General features: G+C 38.4%; 2 protein-coding genes across 2 annotated transcripts in view; both read right to left on the bottom strand.

Moving 5' to 3' along the window:
• Positions 1 to 203: 203 nt before the first annotated feature.
• On the bottom strand, positions 204 to 6766 carry LOC140162062 (lysine-specific demethylase 3B-like). Its single transcript, XM_072185352.1, has 7 exons — positions 6406 to 6766; positions 6202 to 6362; positions 5205 to 5376; positions 3964 to 4185; positions 3078 to 3212; positions 1646 to 1962; positions 204 to 1137 (listed from the first exon to the last, which is right to left on the bottom strand). The coding sequence occupies exons 1-7, from the start codon at positions 6764 to 6766 to the stop codon at positions 919 to 921; spliced, it is 1587 nt and encodes a 528-aa protein (XP_072041453.1). The 3' UTR covers positions 204 to 918.
• Positions 6767 to 9955: 3189 nt separating this feature from the next.
• The window catches only part of LOC140162061 (uncharacterized), a 123467-nt gene continuing 105983 nt past the window's right edge, over positions 9956 to 27439 (bottom strand). The window contains exons 8-18 of the mRNA XM_072185351.1: positions 25899 to 26088; positions 25105 to 25334; positions 23802 to 23954; positions 21756 to 21848; positions 21266 to 21414; positions 19702 to 20448; positions 18493 to 18664; positions 17317 to 17538; positions 16427 to 16561; positions 15761 to 16077; positions 9956 to 15253 (exon numbers count right to left, since the gene is read on the bottom strand). Coding sequence (XP_072041452.1) covers positions 15032 to 15253; positions 15761 to 16077; positions 16427 to 16561; positions 17317 to 17538; positions 18493 to 18664; positions 19702 to 20448; positions 21266 to 21414; positions 21756 to 21848; positions 23802 to 23954; positions 25105 to 25334; positions 25899 to 26088 — 2630 coding nt within the window. The 3' untranslated portion in view covers positions 9956 to 15031. The remainder of the gene's footprint in view (positions 15254 to 15760; positions 16078 to 16426; positions 16562 to 17316; positions 17539 to 18492; positions 18665 to 19701; positions 20449 to 21265; positions 21415 to 21755; positions 21849 to 23801; positions 23955 to 25104; positions 25335 to 25898; positions 26089 to 27439) is intronic.

Below are 27439 nucleotides of genomic sequence, written 5' to 3'. Positions count from 1 at the left end.
TTTAAAGACACCAGTATAGTCAGTGGCATGTCCATTGTGAATGCGGACATACTATGCTGTACTCTATATTCATATTCAATTATGTCCCCATTCAAAGGACATACCACAGTCAATACAGGTGTCTTCAAGCAAAGAACATCAATTCAAGTTGGAATGTCTCAATAAATCCCAACCTGCGACTTTACACTTATTTTTTGGGAGCAGGACACAATTGATGAGAAATACAAACACTAGGGACCTCATCTTTCAGGGCACAGTTCCTTAACCCAATATACTCAAACACTCATAGAATGACCTTTGGATGCATTGGGTACAAAACTCATACTCTAAAACTTGAGGTCAAATTTTGAGTAATGCTTGTTATATAGAGGTCGTTGAACTATGTCACTGAGAATGAGATAATGATTTATAGTGATGCTAATCTCATATTTATGCAAGTACCTATATTTTTGAGCTAGTAGCAAATATCGGGAGTTGCCACAGACTGAAGACGTGGCACACACTACATGTTTGTTTGGTAGCCCAATTTCAAGTTGCCAAAAAATGGTGCCCACATAACAAACCATGTATTGAAGTGCATTACCCATGATACAGTCACTATGGGCCTTCCTTCCTTAGACAAATTGAACATTGTCTATATTCTTCAAATATTGTGCAAATGCGTTAACTGCAATTCAAAAAGTCATCTCCGAATGTCTCAGCAATATGTATGAGTATGTCAGCAGCATCTTTGATAAAGCGCCCTCAACGGTGATGATAGCATCTGAATCACAGCGAAGAAGCATTCTAAGAAATATGTCTAGCTAATGTGTACACTGTCAGCTGTTTTGATAAACACCCTCAACTATGAGGAAGCATCCGTAGATGACATCGCTCAGCTAACAAGCAACCCTAGCATCGTTGTTAAAGCGCCCTCAACTAGGTAGCATTTGTAGATGTCACTTCTTGGCTTACGAGTACCCCAGCAGCATCTTTGACGGCGTGATAGATCATGTTCTTAATTTGTAGTTTATCCTCATGGTTGGAGTGCGTATCGCTGAGTTTACGGAATTCCTGCGTCAAATTGAAGCATTGGCTGATGTGCTCTGGCGAGACAAAATCTTCTGCAACTTTGATGCACGACTGAAGGTTTTGAACCTGATGGTGATGAAAAGAAAGAAAAAGAAATACACATTAGAAAATTATTAGCCAGGAGCAACATGTTTTTCCCACTTTTCTATTAATTTCAGTTTGTGGCTATTCCAGTTGCAATCCAAACACCCCATATGGATGACATGACCTTAATCTCCCACACGGGGTGTAGATCTCAAGTGGAGTCACCAATTCACGTAACCCCATTTGCGATTCACACTCCCTGTGTGGGAGTCCCTGTCTAAACCTAATCCTAAAGCAGGTGTTCTCAATTCATCAGTTGACTGCAAGCAGGTTGTAAGTGTTATGCTATTAAGATGTACTTACCACCTTCTTGCACTCAGCTGACTAATTAGAATTATTTCCCACGGACTGTGAAGGGCCAAACAAGTTTCAAAGATATTGAGAAACCCTACCGTAAACCCTACCCCAAAAACCTGTAGAACCCTAAGCCTAATCTCTTAGGAGGGTGTGACCCGCAGGATTTGTGAAGGCACATAGCTGATTAACTCACCTGATGTGGTGCTCCTCCTGGTATAAACACAGCGTCACCATGACACTGTGCAATAGCCCATCCCTGTACACCATGCTCCTTATGTAATCTTTCCAATAACATTTTATCCAAGTACCAACTCTGATCATGTATGGGGTCATGATCATCTGGAATATCTTCCCCTCGCTCGCGTGCCACTTTGTTGAGAAGTTCTCGGATCTTAACTGCATCTTCCGCTCGGAAAATGTGCCAGATGGCACCGACCTTTTCTTTGCCGTCTCGGACTCTACGTCTGGTCTGCTCATCAGTGCAGATTGCATCAATTATTTTGATACCCGCTGTGTGAAGGATATACATAAAATATGTCATTATTATGTGTTCAAATTTAATTAGTTTAAATTGTTATATTGAAAACTGTATTGAAAAATGTCAATGTTTTGCGTCCGAGCAGATTGTCTAATTTTCTACAGCAATGTCATTTCTATTCAATTTTTAGAGTTTGCTTGATTGTTAACATTGACCCTATCGCTTAAAGTGGTTTTTGGCTATCGGAATGGAAAGGAGAAACATAAGAGAAGAAGTAACTTGGTACAACAGGGATTTGACCCTTATATCCCTCAGGTGCCAAGCACAAATTCACCGACGGGTAAGCTACGGGTGTTTCGCTGGCCCTTTGCAGTTTTGTTTTAACATGTTCAAGGGCCACTAGTACATAGGTTTTTCCTGCACAATGACAATATAAAAAGACTTTCTTTCATGATATCTCCAGAAAATAATAGTAGTTAGTACCTTTTTAGCCATGCCTTTGAATGCAGTGATCATCTAAGAAGAGAAGTAATTATACCCCGGACCCCAGTTGCTACACAAGTGCTCCATTTTTACCCTGTTCTTCCATAGCACCATCAAATTCAGGGTCTGGAACCACCTGCTAGAGGAGTGTTTTAGCCTTACCTTGTTCCATAGTACCTCACATACTGGGTCTGCTCTAGTCCAGTAATTATACCCCGGACCTCCCAGTTGCTACACAAGTGCTCTATTCTTACCCTGTTCTTCCATAGCACCATCAAATTCAGGGTCTGGAACCACCTGCTAGAGCAGTGTTTTAGCCTTACCTTGTTCCATAGTACCTCACATACTGGGTCTGCTCTAGTCTAGTAATATATACACAGGACCTCCCATTTGCTAGACAAATGCTTTGTTCTAAATTTTCCTTAGTACAACATTCAGGGTCTGCTCTATCTAGTAATTATACCCAGGACCTCCCATTTGCTAGACAAATGCTTTATTCTTACCCTGTTCTTCCATAGCACCATCAAATTCAGGGTCTGGAACCACCTGCTAGAGCAGTGTTTTAGCCTTACCTTGTTCCATAATACCTCACTTACTGGGTCTGCTCTAGTCTAGTAATTATACCCAGGACCTCCCATTTGCTAGACAAATGCTTTATTCTTACCTTGTTCTAAATCTTCTGTGGTAACATCAGATTCTGGGTCACCTTTAGGTACAGCCACATGGACCATGACATTGACAGCATCAGAGATGTCTAAATGAAGGTTAGTGGTGCCTAGTTCAGGGTATTGACAGTTGCCTGAGTATGAAGAAAAACAGAAGCTAGTATTAGTTATGAACAAAGACCACATAATTTATTTTACATTCCAAACTCCCTGCAAAGGATTCTAGGAAGACATTTTTCAACAGTCAAAGTCCCTGTGCATTTATAGCGTCCATTTCTCTTTGTAGACCCGACTGTGAGCTATTAGGTACAAGTATGACTCTGTACACGGGACTGAATGCTTAACATCCCCTTCTCTATGTAAACCCGACTGTGAGCTATTAGGTACAAGTATGACTCTGTACACAGGACTGAACGCTTAACGTCCCATTCCCGAAAGCTTATCGATCATATCGCAATCATTTTTTAAGACTCAAACAAATTGTAGTAAAGCTTAAACAATGCTGTATTAATCTTAAATGTTCCTATTACGTCATTTCCATTCTTCTTTCACTCCACATTGCACCGCAATTGCTTCATTATATTTAGAGAGGTAAAATCCGACTACAAACTTGGCGACTTTATTCAGCTTTCATTTGGGAGTTGTTGATAGTTTATTGTGGGGTCATCGATGAAGCAGGGAGAATTATAGCATTGTGATAATTAATATTTTCTCACAATATTGTCGACAAGCGTGATATCGCACACCCTTAACGCAATGCTGGTGTGATATGTTAGTATGATTGAGTGACCTGCCTTCATGAATATACAAGAATTCATGTCATACAAAGCACAGGACTTTAGCTGTTGGTGAATAGCCTGTATATCCTCTGGACTGTACACTTACCATACGCATTGTACATCTTTGGTCCCAAATCAGGTTTGACGAAAAAGTCTGGTAACCGTGACGACAGGTTGAGTTTGCCATCTCTGTTGGTATACTCTGGGAGTGGCAGGTTGTGCATCAGATCGGCAAAATGTTCTGGGAGGATCTCGGCAAAGTCTTCTGTAGGAGGCCAATCTTTGAGCTTGAGGCTCATTGGGTCTCCTTCTTTGGTTACCAGGCGATCTACATACATAAATATGCAAATGAGATCATTAATATTCATAATTATAACAATAACCAACAAGCAACAAATCATAACCGACTCAACAGATAGTTTTGATGATCTGCTTATCATATATGCTAGTGAAAAGAATCCGGGTCAACAGGTCCCTGTATATTCAGCAATGAAGCATGGGAGAATATTTAAGTGGTATCTACATCTTATATAAAGCACTACACTTGCAGTCATCCCATAAGTCATTACTCTCATGCCCACTTTATCTCACAACTATTTATACTTTTGCAATGAATCATGGGAGAATGTTTAAATCTATGTCTAACATAAGCATTACACTTATGTAATTAGGGATTCAATCATGTTTCACCGTTGTTCATCACCGTTTAACAACGATGCGGCCATGTCGTCTGTGTGGTTTACTTCGCGAGGGCAGCTGTAGCTGCCCGAGCGAAGTAAACCACGCAGACGCGCCAGACGCGAGTTGTTAAACGGTGATGAACAACGGTGAAACATGATTGAATCCCTTTCAACAACGAAAAGAAGCTAAAGATCGTATAATTCACATGATTATTTCATGAGGAATGCCAGTTAAAATCATTGCCACTCAGCCTTACAAAAACTTCAATGATTTCTCTGTTGATATCAGCAATAAAACTACAGAATAAAACTGCAATATTTAGCCGCTACCTGAAAAATACTGAATTCAAGTTGTAAAGCTTCCATACGCACACAGGTTCCAGGCATGACAAATTTTACGCACTCTCGCGTAATGCGTAGTCTCGCTCGCGTTCGCGTATACGCTACAGTAAAAGTGTGGATTCATCATGAATTAACAACGGTTGGCTCCTGTACAAAGGTATAGGAGGAGTTGTTGAATACAGCATTACAATTATGTCTTGAAAGCCATCCCAGAAGTGGCCTAGTCATTAATTTCATGTCCCCATTAACCTCTCAAAAACTTTTGCAATGAATCATGGGAGAACGTTTAAGTGGTAGGCCTATCTATATAAAGCACTACACTTACTTGACATGTCTTGAAAGCCATCCCAGAAGTCCTTCATTTCATGTCCTTGTATAACTGATCCAGTAAGACAGTTGACCAAGTCATTGGTTATGTTACCAAATTTGTTGCCAAACCATTCTGGTTTCCATATATCTGCATTTAGAGTCTTATGCACACTGCTGACGAGTACAGGCTGGAATGAAACAAGAGGAATGCCATGAATACTACCTTCTCTCTGATTGGCTGCAAGGTGGCTATACATGATTTATTGAGCCAATCAGCAACATGGTTAATTCAGCGTAATGCTATGCGTAGAATATGGCGCTTGACCCATTATTTTGAATGATGGGTCGTGAGGGTAATGTAATGCATATTAACCAATCAGAAATGCAGTTAGAAATACTAGTCTCTCTGATTGGCTGCAAGGTGGCTATACATGATTTATTGAGCCAATCAGCAACATGGTAAGAATAATACAGCTGAAGAGGATTGAGCTTATATAAGCTGTATTTTAATTGGTCACAATTGGTCACCAGATGATATTGCCTGATTAACTATTCAGAAATGTAGTCAGAAAGTTAAGTAACCAATCAGAAATGTAGTGAGAAAGGTAATTAACCAATCACAAATGCAGTTACAAAGGCATCAAGTAATATTGAGAGAGAAACATTTTTTATTTGCCAGTTGGTGATGTCAAATAAGAATTATGCCATGTGTAAAGGTTGCCCCATAACAATTTCAATCAACCCCACATATCAAAATATTGCAATGCATTTCTATAGGTGCTAGATTTGGTGAGTGGAATTTCAGTCAAAATAAGCAGAGTAAGCTCATCAATATTCATAACTATGCAGATGATTATAAAACTTCAACTGAATATTTGAATATTGAGGTTAAAGAACTTTGACCTTAAGATGCAATATTTGAATATTGAGGTCAAAGAACTTTGACCTTCAGATGCAATGTTGTAAAATTGAGGTTAAAGAACTTTGACCTTAAGATGCAACTAATGACCTACCTCTCCTCTGAGCCACTGCTCCTGGAATATTCTAAAGTTTCCTCTGTGCTGTGGATCATGTAACCGTAGTAACCGTCCATCTTGTAGCCAGGAGTGAGGTACATCAGGATATAAAACACTTGTCTCTGTCAGCGTATGCTGCACAGAGGGCGCCACTATTTCTGGTTACCATATCTACTTCCATTGTCTGTTGGAATTGATTACGACCCGCACGGTTAATCTGCAGTGTTCTGTCGTGTCTGATGGCCGGTGACGCAATGTTCTGCTCCACGACTGTAGCAATAATATCTTCAAATGTCATTGTCATTGTACCAAACTGCTTCTTGTTCGCATTCTCCGATTTGTGCGGCAGGAACGCCGTTAAGAACGAACTTCCGCCGACTGATGTTGGCGGTTTGCCCAATTTACCGGCCGTTTTTGTTAATAGTTCTCGTAACGTGGAGCTCCTGCTAGACGCTCCAGATTCTGTTGGTGTGTCTGTTGTCAAGGTGACGGCTTTGGTGTCAGCGAGTGTCTGTTGGTCAAAGGAGTACTTGTTGGAGTCTTGTTGAGCATGCTCACACATATCTTCACTTTAAGAATTAGTAATCCAGAAAATGATGCCAATCTGGAAAATCCCACTGGTCTCGGATATTGGCACACGACATCACATGACGAATATAGGCTGTCCTGGGCTAGTTGTATTTAGTATACACTGTACATGTATGTACTTGCTTCCTGCACTAACACAGGATGTGATCAGCCTCCACTATTAACCCCGACTTGACATGTGATCTGACATAAAGGAGGCCTAAATCTAGGAAAAACATGTACATTAATTTAATCCTAACCCTAACTGTGGTTTTTTGCTATCGGAAGGGAAAGAACAAACGAAAAAGGAGAGGTGAGGAAAGAAGTCACTTGGTACCCCCGGGATTCGAACCTGGGACCCCTCGCATGCCACGCAGAAGATCACGGACCTGTAGCCATGGAGGTTACGCTGCCCTGTGCAGCGATTCCCTGGGTATATATGACTTGGCCTGATTGCCCCGGCTGTTTGCGTCATCAAGTCACATGGAATGCATGCACGCAGTGGTTTTAATAGTGAGCTTCAGTGAGTTCTGTTAGGGTTAAAGTAATGCATATGCGACTCAAAGGACCTGAGAGCAACATTTGCAGTATATTTTGTGGGACATCATAAGAGCACATCAGACATGCCAAATTGCATTCTAAATACGACAAAAAAGTCCTGATGATATCAAATAATTTAAATTTTTAGAAATTTGTGATATAATAAAAATTTTCAAGTTGTTAAAAGTTACTATTTTTTTATATCACTTACAGTGTATATGTAGTTGGGAGGAAAAGGCGCTCATCATTTAAAAATTGTGACCTTTCGTATTAAAGATATACATTTTCCCCCTAAAATATCTAAACAATTAAAAAATGCACAGAATATTATATCTGATTACCCCTTAATATGGGTTTTCCCAGTTCCTGATGTTTAAATGAAAGTAATGTTGTGAAATTATGTGCTTGGAAAATCTGTGAATTTCTTCATAACGGAAGTGTAAACATGTGACAAGCAGACTTGTCAGCAGGAATGAAATTGATATATAGGCAAAGGTAAGAAAAGGCATAAGAAAATTGACATAAAAAAGTTATTAACTGTATCCAGAGAAGATGTAAAAGAAGGAGATAGATCCAGCTATCCTCAAACAAAATATGTGTGTTGCCGCTCATTCAAAAGCAATCACGCTATTTAGGTTTAACAATAAAATACAACAAAAGGGTTCGAACCCATGACGGGTGTGATACACATGTTGCTGCTTACTGGTTTTAGGGAAAGGTCAGTGTCTGTATACCATCAATACCATGCATACCATGCATGCAGATCCTAACATCCAGTTTATTTCAAATAAAATATGACCGAAGTTCCATGGCAAATAATAATTTTGCACGCTTGGTTACGCTTTCAACCTCTACGATTTATGATACAGACTATTTTCAATTATCAAAATATCTTTATTAGGTTTGCAGGAAATGACAGGAAAATACATTAAAACAATAAAATATAGATGATCAAAAATCATCCCGTTTCTAACAAATTCCTAAAACACTCTCCTAAATAATTAATATAAATTCCAAAATGGGCGGATTTTTTTGGAATCTTTACAAAACTACATTTCTTTCTTATAGTATCCACGTGCGGTATCCCTGCAGAGCAACATCAGGTACTTAACACACACGTGTCATACTTTCAAGGAATTATCTATAGAAACATTGGATATGGTTTCAATTCTGGAGTGAAAATTAATCAACCGTAGTCGGCAAGGCACATCACTTCAAAGGCTACTTTCAAGTAGATGTGTAACTACTTGAGAATAAAGGACTATGAATAGGTGCGACAGGATAACCTACGGGATTATCTCAAGGATATAATTCCGTTCTTCCTCCTTCTTTTTCAACTTTCCTGCTGTATCCAACCAAGAATGCCAGGGACTACAATGATTGCAACATTTTTTCTTTTATAAAACTGTTTGGAATTTGAGAGGCAAAATGTGTCTTGTGGGGTAACCAATTAATTATCCATACTATTCTATTGGCCTTCAAATAAATATATGTGACCCTTCGGCACAACTGAGCCCTGAAGTCACCAATCATCATTTTTGAGATATTCAACCAAAAGATTCTGCTTGAATTTAGCTTTAAAATGATGTATTTCATGTCTATAGTACTTGACATTTAAGTAGTGAAAAATCAATAAAACAGTCAATAAATCCTTTGTTTCCTATTGTTTATTGTTAAGTTCGATGGAGCATATATCTCAATAGTGGCACTGGCGACATCTGGGCTCAGTTGTGCCGAGGGGTCACATATACCGTATTTACTCAATTAAACATCCCCTTTTTGCAAAGAAAAAAAGTGACCAAAATGCAGAAATTTCCATGCCATAGCATGGAAGCATAGTAAGCTTGAAACTGGTATCATGATCACAAAATTGCATGGACAAATCCTATTCTAACTAACATTTCCATCCAATTCATTGCCACAGTAGAATGTTCATAAATAATTCTTGCATAAAAATGCAGATTTAATTTTGTAGTATTTTTCAATTAAATGGGGTCAGTCCCTGACATGATGGTTTTTTTTTTAAATGCATTGCCCTGGGTGTGTAATAGAGTCACCGTTGTTTGATGTATATAGAATTGGCTTCATTATTAAGTAAATGCAAACTATAGGTGGCGCTATTTATCATAAATCATATTTCTTAATTTGCAAAGGGTAGATGATCAATACTGCCATTAAAACAGGTGGAATAGGTGAAACAAAGACATTTTATAAACATATTTCATCAAGATATAAAAGGAATTATCTGTATTAAAAGCCTGAAAGAGTAATTTCCAGTATCTAAATAGCGCCACCAATCTTGTCATAAATAGATACATTTTATATCCGAAAAAGCTTTAAAAATGCCGTGAAAGTGAATAATGTTGTAAATAATTGGAAATTAAGTTTTCAAATGACTCAAAAGCATCTATATACATTAGCATGACACCGCTTTAAGCTGTTTAAGCCTAAAATTTGGTTGTACATGTTTTGTTTGAAAAACTAATAAATGATCACATCAAACAAATATGCAAGATTTGAGCCCAAGAACTTTGGTTTATCCGTCCAATGGCTATCATACATTACATTTTGCATCCCCCTTCAAAAATGCTTTCAAAGGTTTGCTTTGTTTATCACTGACACCATAATAATCACACATAACACCAAATATTTCAGTTTTCATTTCATATTTTTTTCATCATCATCATTTCATCAATATTATCAATTGTCAGTCAATTTACTGCATCCAAACATTTATAATAAAGCACAAGCCTATTGATAAGTACCAACATTCTTAGTCGTGTTATCTCGTTCTTATCATGCCAAACGAGAGACACATATCTCTATAAAATACACTGCCATTTTTTTCACATTTTTATCTTTTTAAACTTTATACAGAGTTACTACTATCATCATCATATGAACAGTTCTGATGTTAAATTTCATACTATAGTTATATTAACTCAGCATGAATTCATAGTTTTTTAAATATTTTTGTCTCCATATAAAAATATGACTATGATTATGTACAGTGACATCTACTGAATAATAACAGAGTAGAAATTAGCTTAGTCAAGGTACTAACAGTCTCAGTCTTCACATCATATCACAACACATGTCCAGAAATCTGCTATATATATAGTAGTGAATTAGAACTTAAGCTTCTGGAGATGAGTCAAGATACCCAGAGGTGAATTGGTAAAATTCAATATATTAAGTAGTTAAGTAAATGTGGACTCTGGGTATGAGACTGGCAAGTTTTACTCCTAAGATAATTACATCCAGCTATGACCTATGACCTCTTTACGACCTTTTAGAGGCCAAGAAAATTGCTAATGTGTATTTTTCACAATCCAGCAGATATTACATGATAACAAGCACGTAACAGAAACATTTGGTATGAAAATGAACACAAGTAGTGATTTAGACAACAAAAATGCACCCACATGTTTCAAAAATACACCCAAATGCATTAGGTATACATCCAGATGTCTCCGCAATACACCCAAATGCATTAGGTATACACCCAAATGTATTAGGAATACACCCAAATGTATTGGGAGTACACCCAAATGTATCCAACATGCACCCACATGAACATTTCTTTTACCATGCAAAAGCTGTTCAACACAGTGATTAAGACAACAAAAATACGGCAGAAATTTGCTGATTTCTTCAAATATTTCTAGTTATGACAAAGTACATAGATAGTTAGAGAAAATTATGCAGATGTAAAAAAGGCAGATACAAAAAATGAGTATTAATCATCGTTTAAACACCAAAAAAATGTATCAATTTAGCAAAGAATAGCACTGAATGACAATGTATCAAATGCAGACTGCTATTCCAGTTAAAATCCATACACCCCCTATGGAAGACATGACATTTATCTTCCACACAGGAAGGGTGTTTCAAAAAGGGGTGTATGGATTTTAATTGGAATAGCCTAATTGCAGATGACCTGTACAACAATTACAAAAGAAATTACCTTTGACCTGTTTTGATCTTTGGGTCAGAAAAGAACAATATAAAACCAAGGATAAGGTTTCACCTAAAGGGTTATTCAGTTATTTGACACTAAAGTGTGAGCAGTTTTTTAAATATTTTGGTAAGCAAGTTGTGCATAATATCAAGAGCTATCTTATGAACCACTGAACCAATACTAGGCTTGTTTGTACTCATTTTAATGCATTTTTGATGCCGATTCCAAATATGGTCATGAAAATTAACAATTCTGGAATTATTGACACCTGCGTGGAGAGAGTAAAATGACTTAATAGCCCAAACTGCAATAGCTGCCCTATAGACATTTGACAGTTTCTACATTCTATATTGTTCACATATGACACCTGGCAGCTATTGCAGATGCTATTATGTTTGTAAATTTCATCCCATTTCTTGAAAAGATTTGCTAAACGTTGATAATTCCACTTTTGAAAGTTGTTCACGTATACTATGTTTGGTAGTGATCTTAGTGCTTTTATATGCACCTCAAGCGTGCCAAAAACTGTCCTTGCAAACGCGCGTGTACAGTCGGTGGTATTGCTTAGCTTTTGCCATTTGATACTGCCACCAACAATATCTGCACCTTCATAACTACCAGACTCGAGTTGACACAAAGTGTACACCCAAGTCTCAGAAATACAGGAATGTATTACACCCAAATGTATAGACCCTAGATCGAATACTACGTCACTCATCCTCATTTAAATAAGGCCCCCACAGGGCAATTGGCATGACAATAGATTAAAACAGGTCATAGGTATGAATGGTTGGTGGTGAAATCGAGACCTGCCCTTTACCTCTGACACTAGAACTGTCCCCAAAACATGGCTGCCATTTTTTTATTGTATTTTTATACTGTTCCGGTTGGTTTATTCAATAAGGTCTATTAAACATTCACCCAAATGTATAAGAAAATGCGAGTTTAACCAGCTATGGCCATGAACATGACCTTTAACCCCTTCTTGACCTTCAAGGTCAAATGTTAAATTTGGCACACTTTCTCGTTATTTTTCTAAAACAGAAAATAACATTAATTAGTAACTTGCTTCTCATTACATGCCGGCATAATACTAATACACAAAATTGCTCAGAAAGCACTTGAAATCTTTACAAAACACACATGTTTTATAATTATTATTGACTAGTTACCATAGTTACCGTCGTTACCATAGTTACTTGGACACAGTTAACATTGGCAGTGAGTACATAAAGCCACCTGGGCTGAAAAACGTAAGAAAATATCACTAGGATCCACAACATGCTCATCTATCAGGCTACAGTTCTTTAACCCCAATACATTTGTACATTCATTGAATGAACTTTGGTACAAAAACTCATACTCTGTATATAGAGGTCAAAGTTTGAACTGAGGTTATTGAACTATGCCATTGGGATGAGGTCATTGTGGTTCAAAGTGTATGACAATAACCACAAGCAATGCAAAACTAACTTTGAATTTTTTCCTTAAAGCACACTGTATAGTGAATAAACCTACTGTTATATTAGTGGACTTTCTAAGTCCTTCTATGATGCGAGTCTTTTGATTCGAGTCTATAGCTCAGAAAATCATGCTTTCCCATAATACATTTATTTGGCTACAACATGCCTTCCCATAATGCATTGCGCTACATCATTCCTTTCCATGATGCATTGTGCTACATCCCGACTTCCAATGATGCATTGCGCTACATCCTGACTTCCCATAATGCATTAGCAATATATCTTATGTATAATATGAAAACTACCAGTCAAAAAAATCATCTCAATTTGGCAAAATATGGCAGTTATTAAGACTGACACACTGCATGTTGGGAAGGAAAGCGTGATTTTCTGGTTTGAGTCGAGTCAAACTCACAAGTATAAAATCTAGACTTCACAGGTTTTGATATATACACAATTTTTTAATTTTTTTTATAATTGACTGAAAATGCTACAACTGGAATGTTTGTTTGTCCTACTCGTTACTGTGTATGGGTTGCCAGCAATACACACAAAATATCTCGGAAATACACCCAAATGTATCAGAAATGCACCCAAATGTATTAGAAATACACTTAATATGTTAGAAATCGACTCAAATGTATTAGATATACACCCAATTGTATTAGAAAACACACCCAAGTGTCTTAGAAATGAGTCTGACTAAAGGCAATGTAAGATTCGGTCCTTATTTGGCATATTGACCATTGATTTTCTTACACGGAATAAATCGTATACCAAACCAGCCAAAAGGCCTGTTACATTTGGTTCTTAAGCTGTCTTAAGTTGGTTTGATTAGAATACACCCTAATGTATTAGAAATACACCCACTTTGAATAATCTTCTCTCTAGTAGTGCAAGTGATAAAATCACTGAATGACAATATTATGTCTTGTTTCCATTATAATTGACAATTTTGACCTGTTCCCAAGAAATAAGTGTAAAATTTGTGGTTTTGAGACCTTCCAATTCATCAAACACAACACATCGTGGCAAACGTGAAGGACAAAATGGATATGTTAATAATAACTGAGTCAATACTCCACCATTATTATCTCTCAGTGGCCCAATTCCATTTGAAATTAAAGTTAAGGTTCAAACTATTAAAGTGTATATCTTTAATAGTTAAAGTTAAAAGTAATAACTATTACAGGATATAGCAAAACTTATGTCACTATGTGAAACGGGAAATTTTGAAAAATCACTATGTGTTGCGTCTGACGAATGTTGAGTTGTGCTTTTTTTAAAGACGCCAGTATAGTCAGTGGCATGTCCATTGTCAGTCCCAGAACAACGCCAAATATGGATTAAAAGACCTTTGACCTTGGATGTACAACAGCATGTTATGATCTAATGGGAAACTGTGCACATCATTGTGAATGGGGCCATACTATGCTGTACTCTATATTCATATTCAATTATGTCCCCATTCAAAGGACATACCACAGTCAATACAGGTGTCTTCAAGCAAAGAACATCAATTCAAGTTGGAATGTCTCAATAAATCCCAACCTGCGACTTTACACTTATTTTTTGGGAGCAGGACACAATTGATGAGAAATACAAACACTAGGGACCTCATCTTTCAGGGCACAGTTCCTTAACCCAATATACTCATACACTCATAGAATGACCTTTGGATGTATTGGGTACAAAACTCATACTCTAAAACTTGAGGTCAAATTTTGAGTAATGCTTGTTATATAGAGGTCGTTGAACTATGTCACTGAGAATGAGATAATGATTTATAGTGATGCTAATCTCACATTTATGGAAGTACCTATATTTTGGAGCTAGTAGCAAATATCGGGAGTTGCCACAGACTGAAGACGTGGCACACACTACATGTTTGTTTGGTAGCCCAATTTCAAGTTGCCAAAAAATGGTGCCCACATAACAAACCATGTATTGAAGTGCATTACCCATGATACAGTCACTATGGGCCTTCCTTCCTTAGACAAATTGAACATTGTCTATATTCTTCAAATATTGTGCAAATGCGTTAACTGCAATTCAAAAAGTCATCTCCGAATGTCTCAGAAATATGTATGAGTATGTCAGCAGCATCTTTGATAAAGCGCCCTCAACGGTGATGATAGCATCTGAATCACTACGAAGAAGCATTCTGAGAAATATGTCTAGCTAATGTGTACACTGTCAGCTGTTTTGATAAACACCCTCAACTATGAGGAAGCATCCGTAGATGACATCGCTCAGCTAACAAGCAACCCTAGCATCGTTGTTAAAGCGCCCTCAACTACGAGGTAGCATTTGTAGATGTGACTTCTTGGCTAACGAGTACTCCAGCAGCATCTTTGACGGCGTGATAGATCATGTTCTTAATTTGTAGTTTATCCTCATGGTTGGAGTGCGTATCGCTGAGTTTACGGAATTCTTGCGTCAAATTGAAGCATTGGCTGATGTGCTCTGGTGAGACAAAATCTTCTGCAACTTTGATGCACGACTGAAGGTTTTGTACCTGATGGTGATAAAAAGAAAGAAAAAGAAATACACATTAGAAAATTATTAGCCAGGAGCAACATGTTTTTCCCACTTTTCTATTAATTTCAGTTTGTGGCTATTCCAGTTGCAATCCAAACACCCCATATGGACGACATGACCTTAATCTCCCACACGGGTGTAGATCTCAAGTGGAGTCACCAATTCACGTAACCCCATTTGCGATTCACACTCCCTGTGTGGGAGTCCCTGTCTAAACCTAATCCTAAAGCAGGTGTTTTCAATTCATCAGTTGACTGCAAGCAGGTTGTAAGTGTTATGCTATTAAGATGTACTTACCACCTTCTTGCACTCAGCTGACCAATTAGAATTATTTCCCACGGACTGTGAAGGGCCAAACAAGTTTCAAAGATATTGAGAAACCCTACCGTAAACCATACCCCAAAAACCTGTAGAACCCTAAGCCTAATCTCTTAGGAGGGTGTGACCCGCAGGATTTGTGAAAGCACATAGCTGATTAACTCACCTGATGTGGTGCTCCTCCTGGTATAAACACAGCGTCACCATGACACTGTGCAATAGCCCATCCCTGTACACCATGCTCCTTATGTAATCTTTCCAATAACATTTTATCCAAGTACCAACTCTGATCATGTATGGGGTCATGATCATCTGGAATATCTTCCCCTCGCTCGCGTGCCACTTTGTTGAGAAGTTCTCGGATCTTAACTGCATCTTCCGCTCGGAAAATGTGCCAGATGGCACCGACCTTTTCTTTGCCGTCTCGGACTCTACGTCTGGTCTGCTCATCAGTGCAGATTGCATCAATTATTTTGATACCCGCTGTGTGAAGGATATACATAAAATATGTCATTATTATGTGTTCAAATTACGTGACATAACTTCCCACCAGTCATCAGCTTTTGTATCACAACAACACCAAGCTTTGATAAAGTCAGTGGCTCACTGACGAAACTATCAGCAAGAAAAACTAGTAAGTTTTCTTCAAATTGGTTTTGACAAAAGAAAAACTCTCTTGATTCTTTAATTACCAAACCTGATGAATTTGTTTCAAGATCAGAGTGCTATATCTTGTTCTAAATCTTTCATAGTACCTCACATACTGGGTCTGCTCTAGTCTAGTAATTATACCCAGGACCTCCCATTTGCTAGACAAATGCTTTATTCTTACCTTGTTCTAAATCTTCTGTGGTAACATCAGATTCAGGGTCTCCTTTAGGTACAGCCACATGGACCATGACGTTGACAGCATCAGAGATGTCTAAATGAAGGTTGGTGGTGCCTAGTTCAGGGTATTGACAGTTGCCTGAATATGAAGAAAAACAGAAGCTATTAGTTGTGAACAAAGACGGTAAGACCACATAATTTATTTTACATTCCAAACTCCCTGCAAAGGATTCTAGGATTCAACAGTCAAAAGTCCCTGTGCATTGTATGATGTGAACTCTTGCGCATTCATGAGGGCCGATTATTTGATCATGAGGTGTCCAACAATCACGCCAGTGTTGCATGCCTTCGCGTATACCCGATAGAGACGGTAAAAATACGCGGTACGTGTGTAGTAGTTAGCCTGTCGCATTTCATGGAATGATCGTCCCTCATTAACAGGCGATGCTGGGACTTTGACTGTTTGGAGTTTGTCTGTATCTCTTTAGTCCATTGTTAATACCCTTTTCTATGTAAACCCCACTGTGAGCTATTAGGTACAAGTATAACTCTGAAGAACAGAGCACTATACACACCATTACATATTGAGTGAAATCACTACAATGGTTTACCAATTTGGTGGGTTTTTATTGATCATATCGTGATGAATTTTAAGGCTGGCCAAATTGTAGTAATGCTTAAAATAATGCTGTATAATCTTAAACAATGTTCCTATTATGTCATTATATCAAGAAAGGTAAAATCTGACTACAAACTTGGAATATTATTGCCAAATTGGAGACTCTATTCAGCTTTCATTTGGGAGTTGTTGAGTGTATAGAATTCAAGGCATACAAAGCACAGGACTTAAGCTGTTGGTGAATAGCCTGTAAATTTTCTAGATTGTACACTTACCATACGCATTGTACATCTTTGGTCCCAAATCAGGTTTGACGAAAAAGTCTGGTAACCTTGACGACAGGTTGAGTTTGCCATCTCTATTGGTATACTCTGGGAGCGGCAGGTTGTGCATCAGATCGGCAAAATGTTCTGGGAGGATCTCGGCAAAGTCTTCTGTAGGAGGCCAATCTTTGAGCTTGAGGCTCATTGGGTCCCCTTCTTTGGTAACAAGGCGATCTACATATATAAATATGCAAATGATATCATTAATATTCATAATTATAACAATAACCAACTAGCAACAAATCACTTGATCACAAATTGTAACTGACTCCACAAAGAGTTTTGATGATCTGCGCATCATATGCTAGTGAAAACAATCCGGGTCATCAGGTCCCTGTAATCAGCAATAATTCAAACTATTTGCAATGAATCATGGGAGAATATTTAAACAGGAAGCCCCGCTTGGTCAGTTCGCCACAGAAGAGCTGACTTATACCTGTTACTTTGATGACAGACAGAACAGAATTTACATGGATACATTTTAATCTTGACTAATTCTCTAAGGAACTTGAACCAAAAGTGGGGTTTCCACTTTAAGTGGTATCTACGTCTTATATAAAGCACTACACTCGCCTGACATATCTCGGAGCCATCCCATAAGTCACTACCTTCAACTTGAAGGCTTCAAGTCCCTATTATCTTATAACTATTTATACTTTTACAATTAATCTTGGGAGAATGTTTTAATCTATGTCTAACATGCAGCATTACACTTACGTTATACAGCATTACAATGACGTCTTGAAAGCCATCCCAGATGTCATGTATTTCATGTCCCCATTACCTCTCAAGAACTTTTGCAATGAATCATGGGAGAACGTTTAAGCCATATCTAAGTGGTATCTACATCTTATATAAAGCACTACACTTACTTGATATGTCTTGAAAGCCATCCCAAAAGTCCTTCATTTCATGTCCCCAACTTTTGTAATGAATCATGGGAGAACGTTTAAGCCATATCTAAGTGGTATCTACATCTTATATAAAGCACTACACTTACTTGATATGTCTTGAAAGCCATCCCAGAAGTCCTTCATTTCATGTCCCCAACTTTTGCAATGAATCATGGGAGAACGTTTAAGCCATATCTAAGTGGTATCTACATCTTATATAAAGCACTACACTTACTTGACATGTCTTGAAAGCCATCCCAGAAGTCCTTCATTTCATGTCCTTGTATAAGTGATCCAGTGAGACAGTTAACCAAGTCATTGGTTATGTTACCAAATTTGTTGCCAAACCATTCTGGTTTCCATATATCTGCATTTAGAGTCTTATGCACACTGCTGACGAGAACAGGCTGGAATGAAACAAGAAGAATCCCATGAATACTACCCTCTCTCTGATTGGCTGATGTGGCTGTACATGATTTATTGAGCCAATCAGCAACATGCTTACGAATCAGTTATACAACTGAAGAGGATTTCGAAGCTGTATTTTAATTGGTTGCTCAGGTGAATATATTGCATAATTAACCAATCAGAAATGCAGTTAGAAATACTGTCTCTCTGATTTGCTGCAAGGTGGCTATTATGATTTATTGAGCCAATCAGCAACATTGTAAGAATAACACAGCTGAAGAGGATTGCGCTTAAATATTTATAAGCTGTATTTTAATTGGTCACAATTGGTCACCAGATGATATTGCCTGATTAACTATTCAGAAATGTAGTTAGAAAGTTAATTAACCAATCAAAAATGAAGTCAGAAAGGAAATCAACCAATCAAAAAGCAGGTAGAAAGGCATCAAGTGATATTGAGATGCCAGTTGGTGATGTCAAATAGATTATGCTGTGTGTAAAGGTGGCCCCATAACAATGTCAATCATTCCCACATCAAAATATTGCATTTCAATAGACGAATCCAACAAGCCAAGTGATGGTCTGAATTTATTCGGCCATTACTGGGTCCCCCTCTGCACCAAACCGGTGTTGTGACTGCTCAATTGGGTGGATTAAAGCCACTTAAAAATTGATGTTAAATTGTATTGTGTTGTAAACTTTCATCATTCTTTTGTCTATGTGTAACACAGGTGATGGAATGCAGTTTAATATCCCCAAGGCCCCATCATTTCACATTTTAGGTGGGATAGACCCAAGTGGGGCCCAGCTATGGTTTGCCATTGAGGTATAGGAATGCGCGAAAGTGGATTCGTCTATAGGTGCTCGAGTTGAATGGAATTTCAGTCAAAATAAGCAGAGTAAGCTCGTCAATATTCATAACTATGCAGAAAATTAACTTCATCTGAATATTGAGATTAAAGAACTTAGACCTTAAGATGCAATATTTGAATAGAGGTTAAAGAACTTTGACCTTAAGATGCAACTGATGACCTACCTCTCCTCTGAGCCACTGCTCCTGGAATATTCTAAAGTTTCCTCTGTGCTGTGGATCATGTAACCGTAGTAACCGCCCATCTTGTAGCCAGGAGTGAGGTACATCAGGATATAAAACACTTGTCTCTGTCAGCGTATGCCGCACAGAGGGCGCTACTATTTCAGCGCTTAATTTCAAGGACGGATTTCTGGTTACCATATCTACTTCCATTGTCTGCTGGAACTGATTACGACCCGCACGGTTAATCTGCAGTGTTCTGTCGTGCCTCATGGCCGGTGACGCAATGTTCTGCTCTACGACTGTAGCAATAATATCTTCAAAGGTACTTGTCATTGTACCAAACTGCTTCTTGTTTGCATTCTCCGATTTGTGCGGCAGGAACGCCGTTAAGAACGAACTTCCATCCAAACCACCGACTGATGTTGGCGGTCTGCCCAATTTACCGGCCGTTTTTGTTAATAGTTCTCGTAACGTGGAGCTCCTGCTAGACGCTTCAGATTCTGTTGGTGTGTCTGTTGTCAAGGTGACGGCTTTGGTGTCAGCGAGTGTCTGTTGGTCAAAGGAGTACTTGTTGGAGTCTTGTTGAGCATGCTCAGTAGCATCGGATGATTGCGTTGATGCTACGTCTGCGAGGAGGTTGAGGGGTGAGGAGTTGGACGTAGGGAAGGTTGTCAGTTTGGTTTCTTTGTCCTCTTCACTAGGTGATTTGTCTTTATTGAGTAGTGGGTTGTTTTCCTTCATTAATGTCTGCATGAATAAAGAGAAAATAACTGGTTACAAGTAATCAATTCAGCAATAATTTAAAATTGTTTGCAAATTGGTATCGTAAATCTTAATTAGGGATTCATTCATATATTTTCATGACTAAATGGTTATTTATGCCCGAGGGGCCACCCGTTCATACATACCAGAACATTTTGTGATTCTTATTTTATCAAAATAATAACAAAAAACAAGTAACGTCTATAAAAAATGCGAAGATCATGCCAACAGTCATCAGTTACACCTTGGCTAACAGAAATTTTTTACTTGGGTTTCTTTACTACGCTATGCTCAATTAACTAAATCGTTCAGAAAACGAGTTGGGCCACTGTTGACATTTTCGCGCATTATCAAGCTTGTACTGAGATGTTGATGCGTCTTATGTACTCCCCTCTTCACGGCTTGTGCATTAGATGCATCAACATCTCAGTATGTGTGCATTATTTTGTATAATTTCACTCCCAACAAGTGGCACTCATTTGTTAACCTACACTTGGTAAATAAATATGATGATATTTATTCTCCAAAATCTTCCACACTAATCCTGTGGGAGATTTAGAATTAGTCTTCCATTTGAAGGAGTATGAGTTTCAAAAAGAATAGACAGTTGGGTAACTTCCATTTGAAATACTCACTACAGTTGCAGAAGATATAGGTAAAGCCATAATACAGGGGGAGTATGGGTTTCACAATGATTAACTCTGACCAATTACAATAGAAAACATACTCCCCCTGTGGAAGATATTACCAAAATCGTCCACATGGGGAGTGTGGATTTTAACTGGACTAGCCCAATACTTACAGGCGACACACCATTGACGGCTGGAATTTTCTCTTGTTGTGAATCGTTGCTTGGTGGTTGGTGTCTGTCACTCCATTTACATTTACATGCAGACTGGATTCCAAGTTGTGTCCTCAATGTGTGAACAAGTCTACCCACATCCCATAAGGCTGCAAACAAATGAATATGATAGGTTAGAAATAATGCTAGGCAAGTTGATTTGTGCCCAGAAATGTTGACATAGGAATATCATTACTCAAAATATTCAACAATAGACCTTTTCAACACGAAGTTTTCAGAAGATGGCTGCCCTTTATTATGTTAGTAAGGCGCAGTATATAGTCCTACACATTATGTCTACTCATCAATTATTGGAAGACAAATCTTGGAGGGACAAGCTATGGTAAAAGTCATAAGTGGACAAGGGGAAAGGGTGGAGGCTTTTACCAATATTTTGCTGGATGGGGGGAGCTAGTGTCCCATAAATGGAATGATGAAATGAATCACTTACCATTTCCAGGAATAATCTGTGTTAACATGAGGTTCTCTGGCATATGAGGCTGCTCTTTGATGCATCGCAACCACGACTGCTTGTCTTTGGGAACTGATGGAAAAATCATAATAATGAGAGAATTTGACATTAAAGAGATGTACAAAGATATATCAATGTGTATAATTACTAGTGTCATTGTGGTTTGTGTGCATTGGGTCACCATGTATGTACTACGGCTTGGCAGAATATCAAACCTAATAACCACTAAATCCTGTCACTTAACAACAAACCAAGTCATATTGTTGCCATTTATCAGTGGCAATCCATCACATTATACCAAGCCACCCTTGACCAGGTTTATCAACCTTCCTATCACCCTCATCCTCAGGGGAAACAGGACACAACAGGGAACCTTACTGCCCTTCCCCAAGGGGAAAATTGGCATCCTAGGGGACCCTATTGACCCTACCCTAGGGGAAGTTATCACCCTAGGGAGCCTAATTCTGTGGAATCATTAGCATCCACACCTGCTTACCTCTAGCACCCAAAGAAGGCACTTATACTATCCCATAATGCAATGCAAACAATTAGATTTTGGCCATTGTGTTACCTACTCTTGTCCCTTAGAAGGCAACCAGTGTGTGAGATTTTATGATTGGATGAGGAAACTGTCTTCATGGAAAATTGCTGCCCTATAATGGGAATTCCAATGAATTCAGCTTTCAGTAGTGTGACGATTTTTTGCGTACACTGCACGATGTACGCCAGACTATGTGTGAGTAACGCGGAAGTGAATCCAACCATGCCAACACACTCACACTGAAATACGCAAATACGATCGTGGTTGGATCAAGTATAGCTGTTGAAAGCTGCATTCATTCAATTGGAATTCCAACTATAGTTGGCAGCTCTGTGCAGTTTGATCACCCACCACCTGTATTTTGCATAAAGCATTGCATGATGGGCATGGTGTGAACCCTCCCTTACTCGGCACCCTACTACTACCACTTGTTATCATAGGAAGCTTAGACTACACTGGTATTTGTGGTCATAGACACGTTCTGTACTCAGTAAGTGGTCAAGTAGTGTTTACTAAGACTGTAAACCAGATTGGATGAAATTGAAACCTTCCAATGTAAACAGGTGGAAAGTATGACTTTATTGTGGCCCAATGTAGCCTATGTGATACAGGCCAGCCTATATGTGGTTTCATATATTGTGGACCTATGTGTGTGATACAGGCTGCCCTAGATGTGGTTTCAATATCTGTATTAATGTCCATAACTTGACAAAACATTTCGTTGGGCAGGAAAATACTTGTGGCCCTTGAACATGTTTAAAACAAAACTGCCAATAGTTACATAGGAGGTTTTGCTTTAAACATGTTTGGGGGCCAATGACACATAAGAGGTTTTTCACCCCTTCCTGATCAGAGAAGATCTCTTACCCTTCCCAGAATCCTTTCCAACATGATACATCACCTCATCTCATCAAATGACACTCCCATTACTTTGCACTAGTTGCCTTTGTTTTCATGTTGAGAACAAACTGGCTAAACATGGGTTGATAGTCGAGAAATAAACATTTTTGCCAGAGATGTACCTTTTGTCACTAGCGACCAATGTTGCACTGGATAGCAAATTGGAGATGAATTTAAGCCATTGTAGATGATTTTAAAACGGAACTGATTTGGGCTCAGATTTTATCTTTGCAGAATTGTGTTTGGTTCGTTTACGTCCCAGGGTTTACGTGTGCTGTCAGCATGGACCCAAATACCCCTTTATTTTCATCCATGGCTCTGATGAGGTTATCATACAGAGATATCGGATTCCGGATCTCTCCTGATCTGTTTCTGTGTTTTAACACACTAACATTTTTGCAAATTGACATTTTTGGTAAATCCCATAATTTCTTGCAGTTTGACCCTAGATGTCATCAATTGATATCACGCTGATGTGCACATCGTTTAGAGAACATTGCTACTGTGCATTCTGGTGTCTAATGCAAGTAATTATGGGATTTACCGTTAAGGTCAATTCATAGAGTGCATTTGATGTGACTCACCTTTGGCGGTGCCTGTTTTACGAGTACGATAACAGTCTAAACATACAACAAATCCGCATTTCTGACATGTCCAGTGGATGTTGAATAACGTCGTATCGCAAGTATCGCACATTTCCCTTACTCCCGTCACTGCTCGTTTCCATGCTATTTTACCTGTATTAGGAGAAAGAACACAAAGACATTTGGATTTAATTTATGTCTGAATGCAGAATGATATACCAAGGTAACTTATTCATTTTGATGCTATTTATCTTATTATTTGTGGACCCTACAGGTCACATATCTTTGATGTTAAGGGCTGGGGTATGAACGTTTGGACAGTATTTATTTTGGGACATTAGAGCACATCAGACATATCGAATTGCATTCTGAATACGAAGAATGTCATTCTGATATCAAATAATTTTGATTTTTGAAATTGCAATTTAATACACATTTTATGGCAAATCATTAAAATTGATATTTTTGATATTTAACAGTACTTGAAGTAAACTTTATAAATCTGATGATTTATAATTAAAGTGTATATGTAGGTGGGATGAAAAGCCCGACGATCAATTGAAAATTTTGACCTTTCGTATTGAAGATATGGATTTTTTTTCCCAAAACACCAAAAAATTAGGACTTTTGGGGAAAAAAATCCATATCTTCAATATGAAAGGTCAAATTTTCAATTGACCGTCGGCTTTTCCTCCCTGCTACATACACTTTAAGAATATATCATTAGATTTATATAATCTACTTCGAGGAATGTTATATATCAAAAATTTGAAAAATATCACATTTTTATAATTTGTCATAAAATTTTATTATATTGTGATTTTCAAAAAATGAAAATTATTTGATATCAGAAAGACATGCTTCGTATTCAAAATGCAATTCGATAGGTCTGAGGTGCTCTCATGTCCCTCAAAAAATACTGTCGAAACGCAATAAACGCTCATTTTAGATCCCTTAAGTCCTGGTGTTAAATTACATTTGTGACATATATTTTTGGACACATGGATTTACTGGTCATCATATTGCTTACACTTAATTGAGCTGATTGGTCATGAACATGTACCAGGGTTAAAAAGTTTAACCCCCTGGACACTACTAGTTATCTAACAGCATTTCTGATTGGTTGATTAACTTGAAATGCTCATTTCAATAGCCAATTATGACTAGGCTTTAATCTATTTATGGTCAAACTTGCATTTGCAGATGATCTTATTAATACCCTCCTCGATTGGTTCAAAATTGGACACAATATTCATTTTGGCCAATCGGCAGGTAGTTCTCATGGGGTTAAACAACCACTTACTCTGTCCATTGGCAGGGTTACATGATTTAGCCTCCTCCTCCTGGCCAACCAACTGACAAAACTGATCTCCAACTTTCTCCAAGATATACCGGGATGTCTCCTGGTCCAGGCACTTGCTATCAGCCGGATCCGGTGGGAATGGTAACCATGGTGACAGGTCTTCCTGTTCACATTGGTCTGGTTCGGAGAAGCCTGCGATAGTCAGGTTGCCATTTTTGCTGTATCTTAGTCTGGTGGATGAAATGAGAGAAATCATTTACAAATGGTTCAAACTGCAGTTCTATTTGGCTATTCTTAGTCAGTGGGAGTGGTCTAGTTCGTAGACACATAATCTAGTTGGACAATCATGAGTGTTGATAACGTGTAACACGCTTGCACGCGCTAGCAGTACGCGTAACAGAATATCTGAAGTTGTAAACAAGTTTCGTTCATTTTATAATAAGGGGACTTTTTATGATGGTAACTGACTAAGAGAATAAACGATAGGAATTTTTGTTTCTACTATCCTCTACATATGATAGACAACAGGCAGGTCCAATATTTTTATCGATTGGACCTGCCTGCCGTCTATCACACAGTAGTAAAAAAGAAAAATTCCTATAGTTTTTTCTCGAATTCCAGGTGGAAGATTCAGGTTGAATCTTTCTCAGAGGGTGTATGAAATTCAAAGAGCTGCCTAATGTGTTTATTCCATTTGAAATTTATACTCCCCTGTGGAAGATGTTTCCAAAATCATCCACAATGGGAGAGTGAATTTAAAATGGAATAGTCGATTGATGCTATTGCACACTTACCGCCTGAAAGCGTAGAACCGACAAAAAATGTTGATCTTTGCGTGTTTACTGCTTGGCTTCATTCGACACTCACGACACTTCATCAGGTTTGGGGTGACATCGCAACAAGCTCCATCTTGAAGGAAAGGCTCGCCAGTCTTCTTTAGTTTGGCAATGGAGGGTTTCACTAATGCTCTGGATACATTGAGTACTGTAATGAAAACAAGTGATACATTAATCCTAACTACAAGAAATCTTACAAGGAAAAACACTGCAGATGCATGCATTCCATGTGATGGCATGACACAATCACCCCAAGTCATATGTATGTATGGTTTCATTGGCAGGGTCAGTGAAGCCCCCATGGCTACAGGTCAGTGAAGCCCCCATGGCTACCGGTCAGTGATCTTGTGCTTGGCACACAAGGCAGAGATGCCAACATTAACATCCAGAAAATAGGGAGGATTCAAACAAAAAATAGGGAGGTTTTCAAAATTACATGCAACTTCAATGGCACGTTACTAGTCAGAAATAGAGGTTGCCAAATTCGGGTGTCAAAATGTTTCCAAATAGGGAGCCTCCCCTAAAAAAAGGGAGGGTTGGCATCTCTGACAAGGGTCTAAGTAACTTCTTTGTCCATCTTCTTTCTTTTATCGTCCCTCTTTCCGATAGCCAAAAACCAGGGGGCAGTGTTAGGGTTAATCAACATGTATTTCCCTTAACTGAGTCACTCATGCAGGTAACCCCATTTGTAATCCACTCTCTCTATGTGGAAGATTAAAGCCACAGCTTCCATACAGGGTGTATGGATTTTGAATTCAATAGCCCATTGATCATGAGTCTCTACTGGCGAGCCATCATGCCTCGTCACTTTGGCTCTTATTGTGATTCAATGTTCTTGACACGTCACTTATTCAACTCAAACCCATCACATTATCAAACACAGGTCTATTAGACAGACACCGCTGATACGAGTCTGGTGTTACATTACCTTTAAATAAATCACACATCAATAATGCCAACAACCAGGTACTGCATAATGCTGCTATTTTTGGGTTCAGAATTCTTTGGGGGAATTGCATGAGTTGTTTACCTCATGATCTTAATGTCAAGTAAACTGTAACTCTACACATGAAATTTATTTTTGAATGTTTATTCTGCCTCTTCACATTCATGGGCCGATTTCCGGAAATTACACCATCACAAAAACTTAACTGCATTGATAATACGACACAGCCCTGTTAACCATGCATTATAATGGATGCAAAGTAGGGTGTCCCATGTCAACCATGCATTATATTGGATGCAGACTAGGGTGTCTCATGTTACATTGGTTAAGAGTACAGTGGCTGGAAAATACAATGGGCCTCTAAATTGGATTGAATTTAAAACAGGGCAAGTCATTGACAATGTCGCCACACTGGTCAAGCTGTTTTTGCATTCAGATCGGTTTTCTACATCTCATGCATTATTTTCACAGATAAGTCTGGCTCTAAATCCTTTCTAAATTGAGATGGGCACTCCAGCCTATAAAAACAGGTACATACTATGTACATAGAATG

This window comes from Amphiura filiformis, chromosome 10 (assembly GCF_039555335.1).
Source record: "Amphiura filiformis chromosome 10, Afil_fr2py, whole genome shotgun sequence".
NCBI classification, from domain to species: domain Eukaryota; kingdom Metazoa; phylum Echinodermata; class Ophiuroidea; order Amphilepidida; family Amphiuridae; genus Amphiura; species Amphiura filiformis.
This window is presented reverse-complemented; position numbering and strand designations above follow the sequence as displayed.